Below are 13,905 nucleotides of genomic sequence, written 5' to 3'. Positions count from 1 at the left end.
GACGCACCATCTCCTATGAACAGCTGCAGGTGAGTGAATAAGTTCTTTATTTTGTCTTGGGTAGGTTATTAGCCCAAAGAATGCAGGAGGACATGTACACATCTAAAGAAAATATATTTTTACTCTTTCTGACTTAACATAATGATACGCTGGAAAAAAGTACTATGAGCTCAATCTGATATTAGTATGCCTGCCCACCTAATATTATGAATGACCCAGGTATCTCAAGTGGTAAATAAATTTCATGGAAATGACGATGTTGAAAATTCATGCAAATTGAAGTGGAAAAAATAAGGGTTTTGAAATGGTTAATACTTTTATTACATTTTGTTACTGCTACCAGCTTGGTGAATGCTGGCAAGTCTATGTGGCATGGATACCACTAATTCTCCCATTTACTGGTGTCGGTCTGTAGAGCATAATTGCTCCCATATTGTAATTGCTTGGGCAGTGAAGATATAATGATTGTGAATATGATCTCGGGGGAAGTCTCTGCCCATGGCTGCCCAGACATTCTCAATGACATTAAGATTAATGATTTGGGTGGATGTAGTACAGGGAAATTTTGGGGTGTTGCCAAAACAACACCTTCCTACACTGCTTGTATGGATGGGGCTGTTACCCTGGATGAGGTAAAATGGCTCTGCTTGGGGAACACCATAGCCCTCATCAATGGTAGAAACACCTTGTCCAGGATTTCCATATAGGCATACTCTGTAAATCTGCCAGGCCCGACATCCGTCAAGTCCTACAGATAATCCAGATAACAACTGACCACACCCTCTTCTCAAACCCAATTAGGCCTTCACATACATAATTACAGTTATTAAGGATTGGCATTGAAAGAAAGACCAACATCCTCCCCACAAACTACTGCTGATATGTCATTCTTTTACTAGGTTTTGATTACTTTCAATTTTGTTTTCATATAAGAATGTGGTTTATCATATTGATGAATGAAGTTTTGTGTATAATTAAGGTAATTAAGATACTTTCAAACCATTCAAATAATCTTTTATCAAAGCCTTTGTTTTCTGAATCCACCTGTATCAACTTTATCTACTTTACTTGTTCTCCAGATACCACTCCAAATAATCATTGCATTTTAGTTGTTAATGAATGTGATAAAATTAATAAAAATGCTTGGTTAGCTTGAAGGTAACAAAACTTTTTCCTGATGTATTACCTCATTTTGCACTAATATAGTTTATTTCTTATTTTATTCCCAACCAGTCCAAAAGATAAAATTGCAGGACATGAATGCATTTGTAGTGATACCTTAATTCTTCTTAGTCTTCTCCAAGAGATTACCTTTACCTAGGTAAAGGTCAGTTGCCTACATGGGGATACCCTGCTACCATCTGAATGAGGGATTGGAATCCATGTACTTGGAGGACAGTAGTAGGCATCTAAATGTCATGTTGTGTAAGTGTGTATGAGTGTCAAACTCTGTGTAAAAGAGAATTCAAATCCATGCAGGAAGTGAGTGCAGTAAGATTCAAGCAGTTCTACCTTTACTATACTTATCTAACCTTGGTTAGAAATTCTTTTTCAAATAGCAAAGTTTGAAGGATTTATTTTCCATTAAATTCATAAAGACTCTGATCTTATAAAATATTTAGTCATCCATTCCTAAGTACAAAGGAAACTTAACCCCTACAATCCAAATGATATTTAAAAATATGGCTTGAGGGGTGGATGATGTGAACATGTCATCATAAGAGAGAGAAGAGCTTGTTTGCAATCTGCTGCCTTCGACAGGCTTAAAGGGGGTACGCATTACTTCACATCCAAACAGCTGCCGCAACCTTGATATTCCTTAGAGCAGGCTGGCACTTCCCTCTCTTTGTGTTCTTCCTTCTTCAAGCCTTTGAGGAGGGAACTCCACAGAATGTGGCATGATCTGCAGGCATGCAAATCACTACACACTGACTGAAAATGTACAAAATTCAGCTGGCATTTTTCTCACTTGTTATTTTGTTTTGTTTTCCTTCAATTGCATGTTATGATTTGTCTTCTAGTGGTTTTTATTCACATTTTTACACAGATAATCAACAGCAGCCCTTTACACAAAAGAACACTTAAAAACTTGTAGGATAAAAGATCAAAGGAAGCTTTACTCTAAAAGAAGGGAATAATATATTTCCATTAGGAACAAACAGTTCTTAATCCATAGGTTAGGTTAGGGTATCTTAGCCAATGCACATGACTAAAATCCAGGCATTAGGCTTATTTGAGTGGCGACTCTCCCGGGTTTATGGGTTGCAGGCCCTGCCCATAAAAAGGGATGTCATCAGGAACAAACACATGACATGGAAAACAAATACTGAAAGTGGAATAGTTGTGTCCTTTCTTCTAGAACCTCATATCCTGTTAGATATGACACACTGCTCTATTTGTGCTTGAGTCCCTGTTACTAATGAAGGTTGTTTAATTGATGTTGTGTTAACCTAGACAAAGACTGCACCACTTTCTTGCTTCCGTAGTAAACCTCTACTTGTTGTAATTTCTATAGCAGGTGTGTTTTAGTGTGATTCTTTCTATGTGCAGGGCAGTAATTAGACTGCACCTTGATGTCTAAGAAAGTCCCTGTATGCACATTAACACAAGCAGTGTGTGACTTGCACTCTCTTATCATAAATACTAGGTAGGTAGTACCTCTGCAGTGTCTCCTGGGATGCATCAAACATGCATTTCCTGTAACAGTATCCTGACAAAAAGTGTTTATGAATTTCTCTTTCAGGGGGAGAGACAACTTTTTATGGGACAAGAGGGAAAGCAAGCTGAGAATTAACTCCTAAGAACGATGAACAATGTACCTTTTTTGTACCCAACAAGAAAAGTGACTTGATTTTGTCTTTGTTTCATTTAGGCAAATTTTAGTTGCTATTATTTTCAAGAACCTGATTGTACACACCAGAAAATGTATATTTCATTATTATATGTCAAATACATAGAGCATCAATAGAGCAGAAAGTGTATTAATGAAAATGGGGCTTGACTACCATAAACGTGTAAATAAAACACATAAAAATAACAAAATATGTTTATCGTATAACTTTAATGTATTTACTAGTATCTAGATGTATGAATAGATAAATATCTAGATGTTTGAATAGATAAAGCATAGTGATATACCAGGAGGTTGCAACTGTGATACTAATGGTATGGTGTGTGGGGGGGAATGTGGGAGAAAAAAAGTCAGGGATTTGACTGGATGACATATGCCATACAAAACCAAAATTACTAGTTCACACTCACCACACTTCCATCACAAGAAGAAATAGGCTGGAAAACAGGACTTTATGACATGACATATGTCTTGTTGATAATGAAAAGTTGACCAGTTTTTGACATGCCTTTTATGATCATGATGAACAGTAAAGCCCATGCATTGTGTATGAGGCCACTACTGCAGCAAATAGGACTGTATGAGTTATTGAAGAGGCAATGAAGGTGGTGTTGGAGAGAGAGGAGTTGTGGCAAGTGAGAGGAAAATGGCAGCTGCCTTGGCACTTAATGCCTTGTTTTTCTGCTCTAGTCTCACAACTTCCAGTAGAATTAATATTAAAGTGCAGTGTTTTGCACAGGCTCTATGTTTGGATGGCTATCAAATACATACAATCTGTGAAATAACTGTCTAATTGTTAACTTTTTAGTAAAAAGTAATTTATCTAGCAGATGAATGCTCATCCTTTCCCTCAGTTGTTAATTTTATTTTAATTCCTCATTCTACTTTCTAACAATTACATGCTAATCCTTTTTCAGAAGAGGAAAGAAGACAAAATAAAAAGAGAAGAGGACCGTCAAGTACGGCAACAGGAAAGGGAGCAGGAAATTGAGGAGCGGAGGCGGAGGCGGGAGGAACGTCATCGAGAGAATGAGGGCCACGATGGCAGGAATCCAGACATGGGGAATCGTCCCGACACTTTTGGCCGGGATTTTGGAAGAGGAAACTGGCGAGAGAACCGTGACAATATGAGGAGAGGTTTTCGTGATGGAAGAAATCCTCAGGGTTGGCGCAATGGGAGGGAAAGGACAAGAGGGGAACAGGACTGGCGTGAAGCGAGAGAAAGGACTCGCACAGAAGATGACTGGCGTGAAGGAAGGAATCGTGACCAGAGAGGAGATCGTGGAGATGATCATGGTCACAGAGGGGATCTGCGTGAGAAGATACGAAACCAACGTGATAGATTTGTTCCAGGCCATGGGGATTCTGGTGAAAAGTAAGCAGACAAATCTTTTTTTTTAGGCTGTGGCATTTCTGTTGATATTAGCTCGCCTCCTTAATCACGTATACTGAATTCACTAATTTTATGCAAGAGTGCATCCTCTGTATTAGTAGTTTATTGGGAGAAGGAGCATTTGAGATGCTTAGTAGGTTTGTTTTTTAATATTCTAATAATTACAATACATCAGGATGTTTCGCTCTGCACCATATAATAGAAATAATTATATTATGACTGGAAAGTGTGTGTAGTATGCGAGAATCATTTTATTATTATTATTATTATTTTATTATTATCATTATTATTATTAGTTTTATTATTATTATCATTATTATTGTTAGTTTTATTATAATTATTATTATTGTTAGTTTTATTATTATTATTTTTTTTTTTTTTTTTTTTTCACCAAACAGACTCAGTTTGTTTACATTATTAATTGGGTATGTAGAAAGATTTGCATGTCTATGATCCTTGTGTGCACATATGTATTGTATTATCATTGCTGAGATGGTTCTTTTGCCCACAGCAACCAGTCTCAGAAAAGAGAAGAGGAGTCTGATGAAGACACTGGGTCAAAATCACAGAGAGAAGGTATAGTGATAATTTTGTTTCTATAGTTTTTTTTGTACATTTCATTTGATTTATCCATTCCCCTTTTGATGTTAACCCATTGCCACCAGGGAAAATGAATAAAAAATTAGGAAATGCCGTGCTCATTTTTTATATTTTTTTGTGAAATGTCTCTACACATAGATGGCTCTGCCTTACCTCATTTCACCTTTCCTTGAATTGGTGGGAAAATGTATTTTTTACTAGTGCTATGAATATCGATGGTGTTATTTTTATTATAAACATTATAATTATTATAATGTCATAAACATTAGTAATAGCAAAATAAGATAAATAAGTGGGCTTGGCATGTACATGTGACATGCCTGTCGCAAATGGGTTAAGCCACTCATATGTATGATGCCATTCTGAGCCATGTGCTGGGACATCATGCAGTAATGTAAACAAATATTTATGAAATGAGGCTAAAAATAGTTTTTATGCCTACTTTTATGGGGCTGTTTTTCAATGACTGCAACCAGAGATAAAAAGTTAGAACAGGCTTGAATGTGCTGGACATGAATTTACCTGCATGTTTTCACTAGGGCATGGCATGGCATGATGCCATTTAGTGCTAGTGGGTTAAATACAAATTAATTTTATTCAAGTAAAGATAACCTTTTAGATTATATTGGAGATCAGATAAAGATTTTCAAGCTGTTAAAGTAATTTCTGCATCTTTTATGATTAATAGTTTCTTATTGTATTCTTTGATATGACGTTATAAAGTGCATGTTTTCATTACATATTTACAGACAAGGAGAAACAAAGAAGCAAGGACAAACAAGATGACTTGGATGAAACTGCCTTGGATTATGAGGCTATGGACAATGATGATGATGATGATGATGATGATGATGATGATGATGATGATGAAGGAGAAGCAGCCAAGAAGAGCAATGGCACAGTGAATGAAGAACCCAAAAGCCATGACCAGTCTCCCGTTGCAAATGAGGGTGCAGCAGCTGAGAAAGTAGAAGAAAAAAATGCAGTAAAGGATCAGAAGAAGGATGAAGCAAGTGATCTTAAGAAGGGGAGCAGGGATCGCAGTGGCAGGGCTCACTCTCATGACCGAAGAGGCAGGGACCGCTCCAGGTCACGGGACAGACGCCAGGACAGGTTTCGCAGCAGAAAGGACCGCTCCAGGGAGAGGCAGAACAGACCCCGTGACAGACGGGGACGTTCAAGGGATAGAAACAACCGTCGTGACCGGTCAAGGGACAGGTCACGTAATAGATCAAGGGACAGGTCACGAGACCGATCCAGGGACAGGTCAAGGGACAGGTCAAGGGACAGGTCAAAGGACAGGTCAAGAGACAGGTCAAGAGACAGGTCAAGAGACAGGTCAAGAGACAGGTCAAAGGACAGGTCACGAGATAAGAGAGATAGGTCCCACAGTAGAGATAAGACCAATGAGAGAAGGAGAAAGTACTCTTCTGGAAGTGATAGCAGTGATAGTGACTGATGTATTGGCAAGAGATGGAGAGAGAGAAATCACTCCTAAAACACACATTTCACTTTGCTTGTAACATTGTGTCCAATAAATTTTGGAAATATCTTGGATTTCAAAATTGATATACATGTTAAGTTTTTTTTTTTTTTTTTTTAGTAGGATTTTCATTGTGATATGTGGAATATGGTAACTGTGATTGAATGATTTGGTAATGTTTAATGTGGATGTTACATGTTACAACTGAAATACAGGTGATTACCATTAAAATTAAAATGATTATTTACCTTGTCAGATATCTTTCCTTATAGAAAGCAGAATTTGATATAATGGACAATACTTACAGAACCCACAAACACATGAGCAAGAGTACACAATTAGAAATGCACTGCTCACAAAAGAAGCCAGTCTAAGAAATGGTGGAGTGTGTGAAAACTGGTGGAATTTTTTTCATGGTGGTTAGAAAACTGAAGGAAAAGTGATGTAATGTTTTTATGGTAATTATTATTATTGTAATACTCTCTTTCCTACAGCTCATCATTTTTATCATCATGTAACAGATTTTTATTTTTTTTTACTACAGTATTATCACTGTTACTTTTTTACTGTTGTGACTGATGTTTGTGCTTTGTTTTTGCAGCATGTTTGAAGATGTGATGTACCATTGGCTTTATTTTTTTGTATTGATTGTATGTGAGATGTATACAAAGAATTAAAAAAAAAAAAAAAAAAAGAATTTAAAATCACACACTGGTCAGATGCTGTAATGGCATCAGAAAACCAACTAAAAGTGGAATTGTGGGGAGTCAGGTAGGTTTTATTAAGACTAAATTTTCAGGAATAAAAAGGTGGCATGTCCCTAAATTTTGGGATCAGACAAAGTTTTGATAATACAAAAATGTCCATATTTTAAGGTAGTTTCTTTGAGAAATATAAATTATTTGATATTGAGCTGGCCAAACATAGTTTTGTAGCAGTAGATCTACCAAATCATTTATGGCCCAGTATCCACATATGTATCACATAAGGTCAAGTAGTGTACTTTCATTTGTTTTTTTAGACCTTGGGAGATAATTGTGTGTGTTCTTTCTCAATCTTTAACAGAAAATTAAGTATATGTGCTATGAATATTGACTGACTCCTGATATAAAATATTAATCCTTGAAAAATAAAAGTGAAAGATAATTTTGTTTTATTTTGCCATACCTTTACCTTATCAGTATCATTAAATGACTTGCATGTCATTATCTTTGTCATGACTAAGGATATAGAATAAAATGACAATGATTTTTAAAAAGTAAACGGGTTATATAGAGTAAACTGAAATAAAAAAACATTTTAACCAGTATCAACTTCACAAAGCTTTCCCCCCCAATCCTTTGCCCGTTGTTGTCGTGGGGGGGCTTAGGAGACGAAGACTGAGACCCAATGATGGGGAACTCCTCAACCTTGGGACTCAGCCATCGACTCAACTAATTTTGCATAGTCTTTTTTCCCACTCATACTTTTCGTTTCAGTTTCTTCACCAATCCCTTCTACTATCCACCTCCTAAGGTGTGAGAGCCGTGCTGAAAGGATGAAAGGCTTACTTTGTCAGTCCTGAACGGCCTGAGGGAACCATGGGCACGGTATTCCCCTGCCATACCTGGCCCTTACCCCTCAAGGGGACCCTGAGGGGTGGACTATTTTTTTCCCCAACATACTCCAGGCTTATCATGGCCAATAATGAAGACATAACCCCAATCTTAGGGGCAATGAGGCTTGCCCCTTTATCAAATAGCCACAATCCCAGCTCTCCTTTGACCACGGCTCCGAACACTGCAACAACTCCCCCATCATCAATGCATACTAGTACAGTATCAACCCTAATCAACAACCAACCCCCAGGAGACATTTCTACTCTCCCAACATGCTCAACTTCAACACCTTTACTCCCACAACCTCCTTCATCAACCACCCCATCTCCCCTTATTACTACCTTACAATCTTATTGCCCACCTCCCCATAACACTACCCCCCTCAACACTACTCCCTCCTCCACACGTCCCCGCACTTCTACTACCCCCACCTCTACAAGAATCCTAAATACTCTATTTAGCCCAGCCAAATGGGACCAATTTTTCGTGATCCCTCCCACAGCTCCCTACTCTCAAAACACCCTCCTCTTCCAACAATGCCTCCAAAAACAAGTAGGCAAAGTCTCTTTCCGTAACCGACGCGACCACTCCCGTCTCGTCACAGTAACAACTGAAAACGAAGCTATAGCATTAACAAAACTAACTGATCTATGTGGCAATCCCATCCCTACAGAACCTCATCCAACCCTCAATACTTGCACTGGAACTGTCTCTATCTCCCCAACAGATTGCCCAATCCATGACAAAGAATGGTCAGGTTGTGGAGAGGACTTACTCGCTTGTCTCACAGACTATGATGCAACATATGTACAATGCTACTCCATTCCTCCCAGAGGAAATCGTAAGAAATCCATCAACATTGCCAAAATTACTTTCCGTAGACATGACCTTCCCTTAAATGTTTACATGGGTAGGGAATCCCTACCTGTCCGACCATACCAACCTCCTCCTCGTCAGTGCCAAAATTATTGGCATTTAGGACATCCTGCCAAACATTGCCGTTCCACAGCCAGATGCCCGCTATGTGCCCAACCTGGCCATACTCGATCAAATTGCTCTGCACAATCACGCACATGTGCAAACTGTGGCGGCCCCCATAATGTATTTTATAGAGGCTGCCCCACCTACAAATTTGAGTCTGAGGTAGCAACTCTCAGATTCAGACTTGGACTCATTCTACGTGAAGCCAGACAGGAAGCACGTCGACGAGGCTTTTCTCTTACCCCCTACTCCAGTAATGTCGCTCACTCTGCCAATCCCCCTACCTCCCAAGCTCCTACACCCTTTCCTAAACCTAACCCCCCTCCATCTAACTTCCCCTCTTCTACCTCCTACCTTCCCCAGTCAAATTCTTTTGCCATCCTAAACCCAGACACTCCAATCTCTACCCAATCAAATTCTTTTGCCATCCTAAATCCAGACACCCCAATCTCTACTACAGCCCCAACACCTTCCCCTCTCCCTCCCCGCACTACCCGCAGCAGACAGAATAAACGTTCCACCCCCTCTTCCCCTACCTCACAATCACCTCCACCTTCCTTTGCCCCTATTTTTCAGACACCAGACTTCTCTTCCCCCCCTCACAAGAAAACCTTTATCTCACAAAACTCCCCAACCAACTCCACTACAGAAACTCTTGAAGATATCCAGAACTACATAATCGAGTCCCAAACTAATACTCATCCACCTTCAAATTCTACAACTCCCGCTCCCTCCACACTCAAAGTGACTGCCGATATCCATCCTCCTCCTACTCATATTCTCCCTACACTCAATCCTCCTACCCCATCCCAACAAAACCCATTCCCCCTGACTCCAGCCCCACCTATATTAACCCTCCCACTATCCCCTCTATCCCTTCCACTCCCTCCTGGATACACACGTGAATCCCTCATGTCACAAGTACCCTCTTCCCCAGACCCTCTACCTCCCGACACCCCTCCTGATACAACACCACCTCCCCAACCTCATTCTTTATCGCACCCTCTAGCACCTTCCCCTTCAAATTCTCCAACACGCACTGCAATCTTTGCTAGTAAATCAACGAAAGTATAACTATCCTTCATTGGAACATTCGCGATTCCGAATGTTCCTCTTTCAGTCCCACATATTCTATTGTCATGCCCACGTCCTCCCTACACAGACATCCCAACTTATCAGACATCCTTACAGAATCTCACACTTTCTGCTTTGACAACCTGTTTTCCTTCCTCAAACGCATATATATCCTTCACGTGATCTAACCCCTTTACATTACCTCATCCGACCCTAACCCATTCACTCACCAATTCCTTAACCCAGCTTTAACAACTAATCACTAACCCAACCATCCTTCACAAACATTAGCTATAGTGCTATATGACCTTAGATGTCTAGCACATTTATTTTGCTTTTAACCATTAACCATTAACCATTACGTGAAGCCAGACAGGAAGCACGTCGACGAGGCTTTTCTCTTACCCCCTTCTCCAGTAATGTCGCTCACTCTGCCAATCCCCCTACCTCCCAAGCTCCTACACCCTCTCTTAAACCTAACCCCCCTCTATCTAACTTCCCCTCTTCTACCTCCTACCTTCCCCAGTCAAATTCTTTTGCCATCCTAAACCCAGACACTCCAATCTCTACCCAATCAAATTATTTTGCCATCCTAAATCCAGACACCCCAATCTCTACTACAGCCCCAACACCTTCCCCTCTCCCTCCCCGCAGCAGACAGAATAAACGTTCCACCCCCTCTTCCCCTACCTCACAATCACCTCCACCTTCCTTTGCCCTATTTTTCAGACACCAGAATTCTCTTCCCCCCCTCACAAGAAAACCTTTATCTCACAAAACTCCCCAACCAACTCCACTACAGAAACTCTTGAAGATATCCAGAACTACATAATCGAATCCAAAACTAATACTCATCCACCTTCAAATTCTACAACTCCCGCTCCCTCCACACTCAAAGTGACTGCCGATATCCATCCTCCTCCTACTCATATTCTCCCTACACTCAATCCTCCTACCCCATCCCAACAAAACCCATTCCCCCTGACTCCAGCCCCACCTATATTAACCCTCCCACTATCCCCTCTATCCCTTCCACTCCCTCCTGGATACACACGTGAATCCCTCATGTCACAAGTACCCTCTTCCCCAGACCCTCTACCTCCCGACACCCCTCCTGATACAACACCACCTCCCCAACCTCATTCTTTATCGCACCCTCTAGCACCTTCCCCTTCAAATTCTCCAACACGCACTGCAATCTTTGCTAGTAAATCAACGAAAGTATAACTATCCTTCATTGGAACATTCGCGATTCCGAATGTTCCTCTTTCAGTCCCACATATTCTATTGTCATGCCCACGTCCTCCCTACACAGACATCCCAACTTATCAGACATCCTTACAGAATCTCACACTTTCTGCTTTGACAACCTGTTTTCCTTCCTCAAACGCATATATATCCTTCACGTGATCTAACCCCTTTACATTACCTCATCCGACCCTAACCCATTCACTCACCAATTCCTTAACCCAGCTTTAACAACTAATCACTAACCCAACCATCCTTCACTAACATTAACTATAGTGCTATATGACCTTAGATGTCTAGCACATTTACTTTGCTTTTAACCATTAACCATTAACCATTATCCACCTCCTAAGGTGTGAGAGCCGTGCTGAAAGGATGAAAGGCTGACTTTATGTCAGTCCTGAACGGCCTGAGGGAACCATGGGCACGGTATTCCCCTGCCATACCTGGCCCTTACCCCTCAAGGGGACCCTGAGGGGTGGACTATTTTTTTCCCCAACATACTCCAGGCTTATCATGGCCAATAATGAAGACGTAACCCCACTCTTAGGGGCAATGAGGCTTGCCCCTTTATCAAATAGCCCAAATCCCAGCTCTCCTTTGACCACGGCTCCGAACACTGCAACAACTCCCCCATCATCAATGCATACTAGTACAGTATCAACCCTAATCAACAACCATACCCCAGGAGACATTTCTACTCTCCCAATATGCTCAACTTCAACACCTTTACTCCCACAAACTTCTTCATCAACCACCCCATATCCCCTTATCACTACCTTACAACCTTATTGCCGACCTCCCCATAACACTACCCCCCTCAACACTACTCCTTCCTCCACACGTCCCCGCACTTCTACTACCCCCACCTCTACTGTGCTGTGTGGTGCAGCGGTAGCGTTCTCGTCTAGCAATCTTGCTGACCTGCGTTCGAATCCCTCGCCGCTAGTGGATGGTAACCCCGGTCATTCCTTGCACACAGGGGATAGTTTAGAAGCAAAATGAAACAGACACTATGTCACACCAAGAATATCCATTGTAGTAAATGGAATCAAAACTAAACTAAACTCTACAAGAATCCTAAATACTCTATTTAGCCCAGCCAATGGGACCGATTTTTCGTGATCCCTCCCACAGCTCCTTATTCTAAAAACACCCTCCTCTTCCAATAATGCCTCCAAAAACAAGTAGGCAAAGTCTCTTTCCGTAGCCGACCCGACCACTCCCGTCTCGTCACAGTAACAACTGAAAACCAAGCTATAGCATTAACAAAACTAACTGATCTATGGTGGTAATCCCATCCCTACAGAACCTCATCCAACCCTCAATACTTGCACCGGAACTGTCTCTATCTCCTCAACAGATTGCCCAATCTATGACAAAGAATGGTCAGATTGTGGAGAGGACTTACTCGCCTGTCTCACAGACTATGATGCAACATATGTACAATGCTACTCCATTCCTCCCAGAGGAAATCGTAAGAAATCCATTAACATTGCCAAAATTACTTTCCGTAGACATGACCTTCCCTTTAATGTTTACATCGGTGGAGAATCCCTCCCTGCCCGACCATATCAACCTCCTCCTCGTCAGTGCCAAAATTGTTGGCGTTTAGGACACCCAGCCAAACACTGCCATTCCACAGCCAGATACCTTCTTTGTGCCCAACCTGGTCATATTCGATCAAACTGCTCTGCACAATCACGCACATGTGCAAACTGTAGCGGCCCCCATAATGTATTTTATAGAGGCTCCCCCACCTACAAATTTGAGTCTGAGGTAGCAACTCTCAGATTCAGACTTGGACTCTTACCCCCTACTTTAGTTATGTCGCTCACTCTGTCACTCCCCCTACCCCCCAAGCTCCTACACCCTCTCCTAAACCTAACCCCCCTCCATCTAACTTCCCCTCTTCTACCTCCCACCTTCCCCAGTCAAATTATTTTGCCATCCTAAATCCAGACACTCTAATCTCTACTACAGCCCCAACACCTTCCCCTCTACCTCTCCGCACTACCCGCAGCAGACAGAATAAACGTTCCACCCCTTCTTCCCCTACTCCACAATCACCTCCACCTTCCTTTGCCCCTATTCTTCAGACACCAGACTTCTCTTCCCCCTCACAAGAAAACCTTTATCTCACAAAACTCCCCAACCAACTCCATTGCAGAAACTTACCCGACCCTAACCCATTCACTCATAAATTCCTTTACCCAGCTTTAACAACTAATCACTAATCCAACCACCCTTCACTAACATTAACTATAGTGCTACATGACCTTAGATGTCTAGCACATTTATTTCGCTTTTAACCATTAACCATATCAAAAATTTGTCATTGTGGAGAAGGACCTGTCTCACGGACTATGATTCGATATCAGTACAGTGCTACTTCATTCCTCCCAGTGGTCATCGTAAGAATCCCACTAACATTGTCAAAATTACTTTCCGTAGACATGACCTTCCCTTTAATGTTTACATCGGTGGAGAATCCCTCCCTGCCCGACCATATCAACCTCCTCCTCATCAGTGCCAAAATTGTTGGCGTTTAGGACATTCTGCCAAACGTTGCCGTTCCACAGCCAGATACCTTCTTTGTGCCCAACCTGGTCATATTCGATCAAACTGCTCTGCACAGTCACGCAATGTGCCAACTGTGGCGGCCCCCATAACGTAT

The 13,905-nt window shown here is 41.3% G+C and overlaps 1 protein-coding gene across 1 annotated transcript in view; it reads left to right on the top strand.

The window, feature by feature from the left end:
* LOC125030347 (peptidyl-prolyl cis-trans isomerase G-like) overlaps positions 1–7,473 on the top strand; it is a 22,658-nt gene extending 15,185 nt beyond the window's left edge. The window contains exons 9-12 of the mRNA XM_047620337.1: positions 1–29; positions 3,769–4,226; positions 4,756–4,820; positions 5,594–7,473. The exon at positions 1–29 is cut by the window's left edge and continues 73 nt beyond it. Of these exons, the coding sequence (XP_047476293.1) occupies positions 1–29; positions 3,769–4,226; positions 4,756–4,820; positions 5,594–6,303 (1,262 nt within the window). The 3' untranslated portion in view covers positions 6,304–7,473. The remainder of the gene's footprint in view (positions 30–3,768; positions 4,227–4,755; positions 4,821–5,593) is intronic.
* The last annotated feature ends 6,432 nt before the right edge of the window (positions 7,474–13,905 follow it).

This window comes from Penaeus chinensis, chromosome 11, assembly GCF_019202785.1.
Source record: "Penaeus chinensis breed Huanghai No. 1 chromosome 11, ASM1920278v2, whole genome shotgun sequence".
Taxonomy (NCBI): domain Eukaryota; kingdom Metazoa; phylum Arthropoda; class Malacostraca; order Decapoda; family Penaeidae; genus Penaeus; species Penaeus chinensis.
This window is presented reverse-complemented; position numbering and strand designations above follow the sequence as displayed.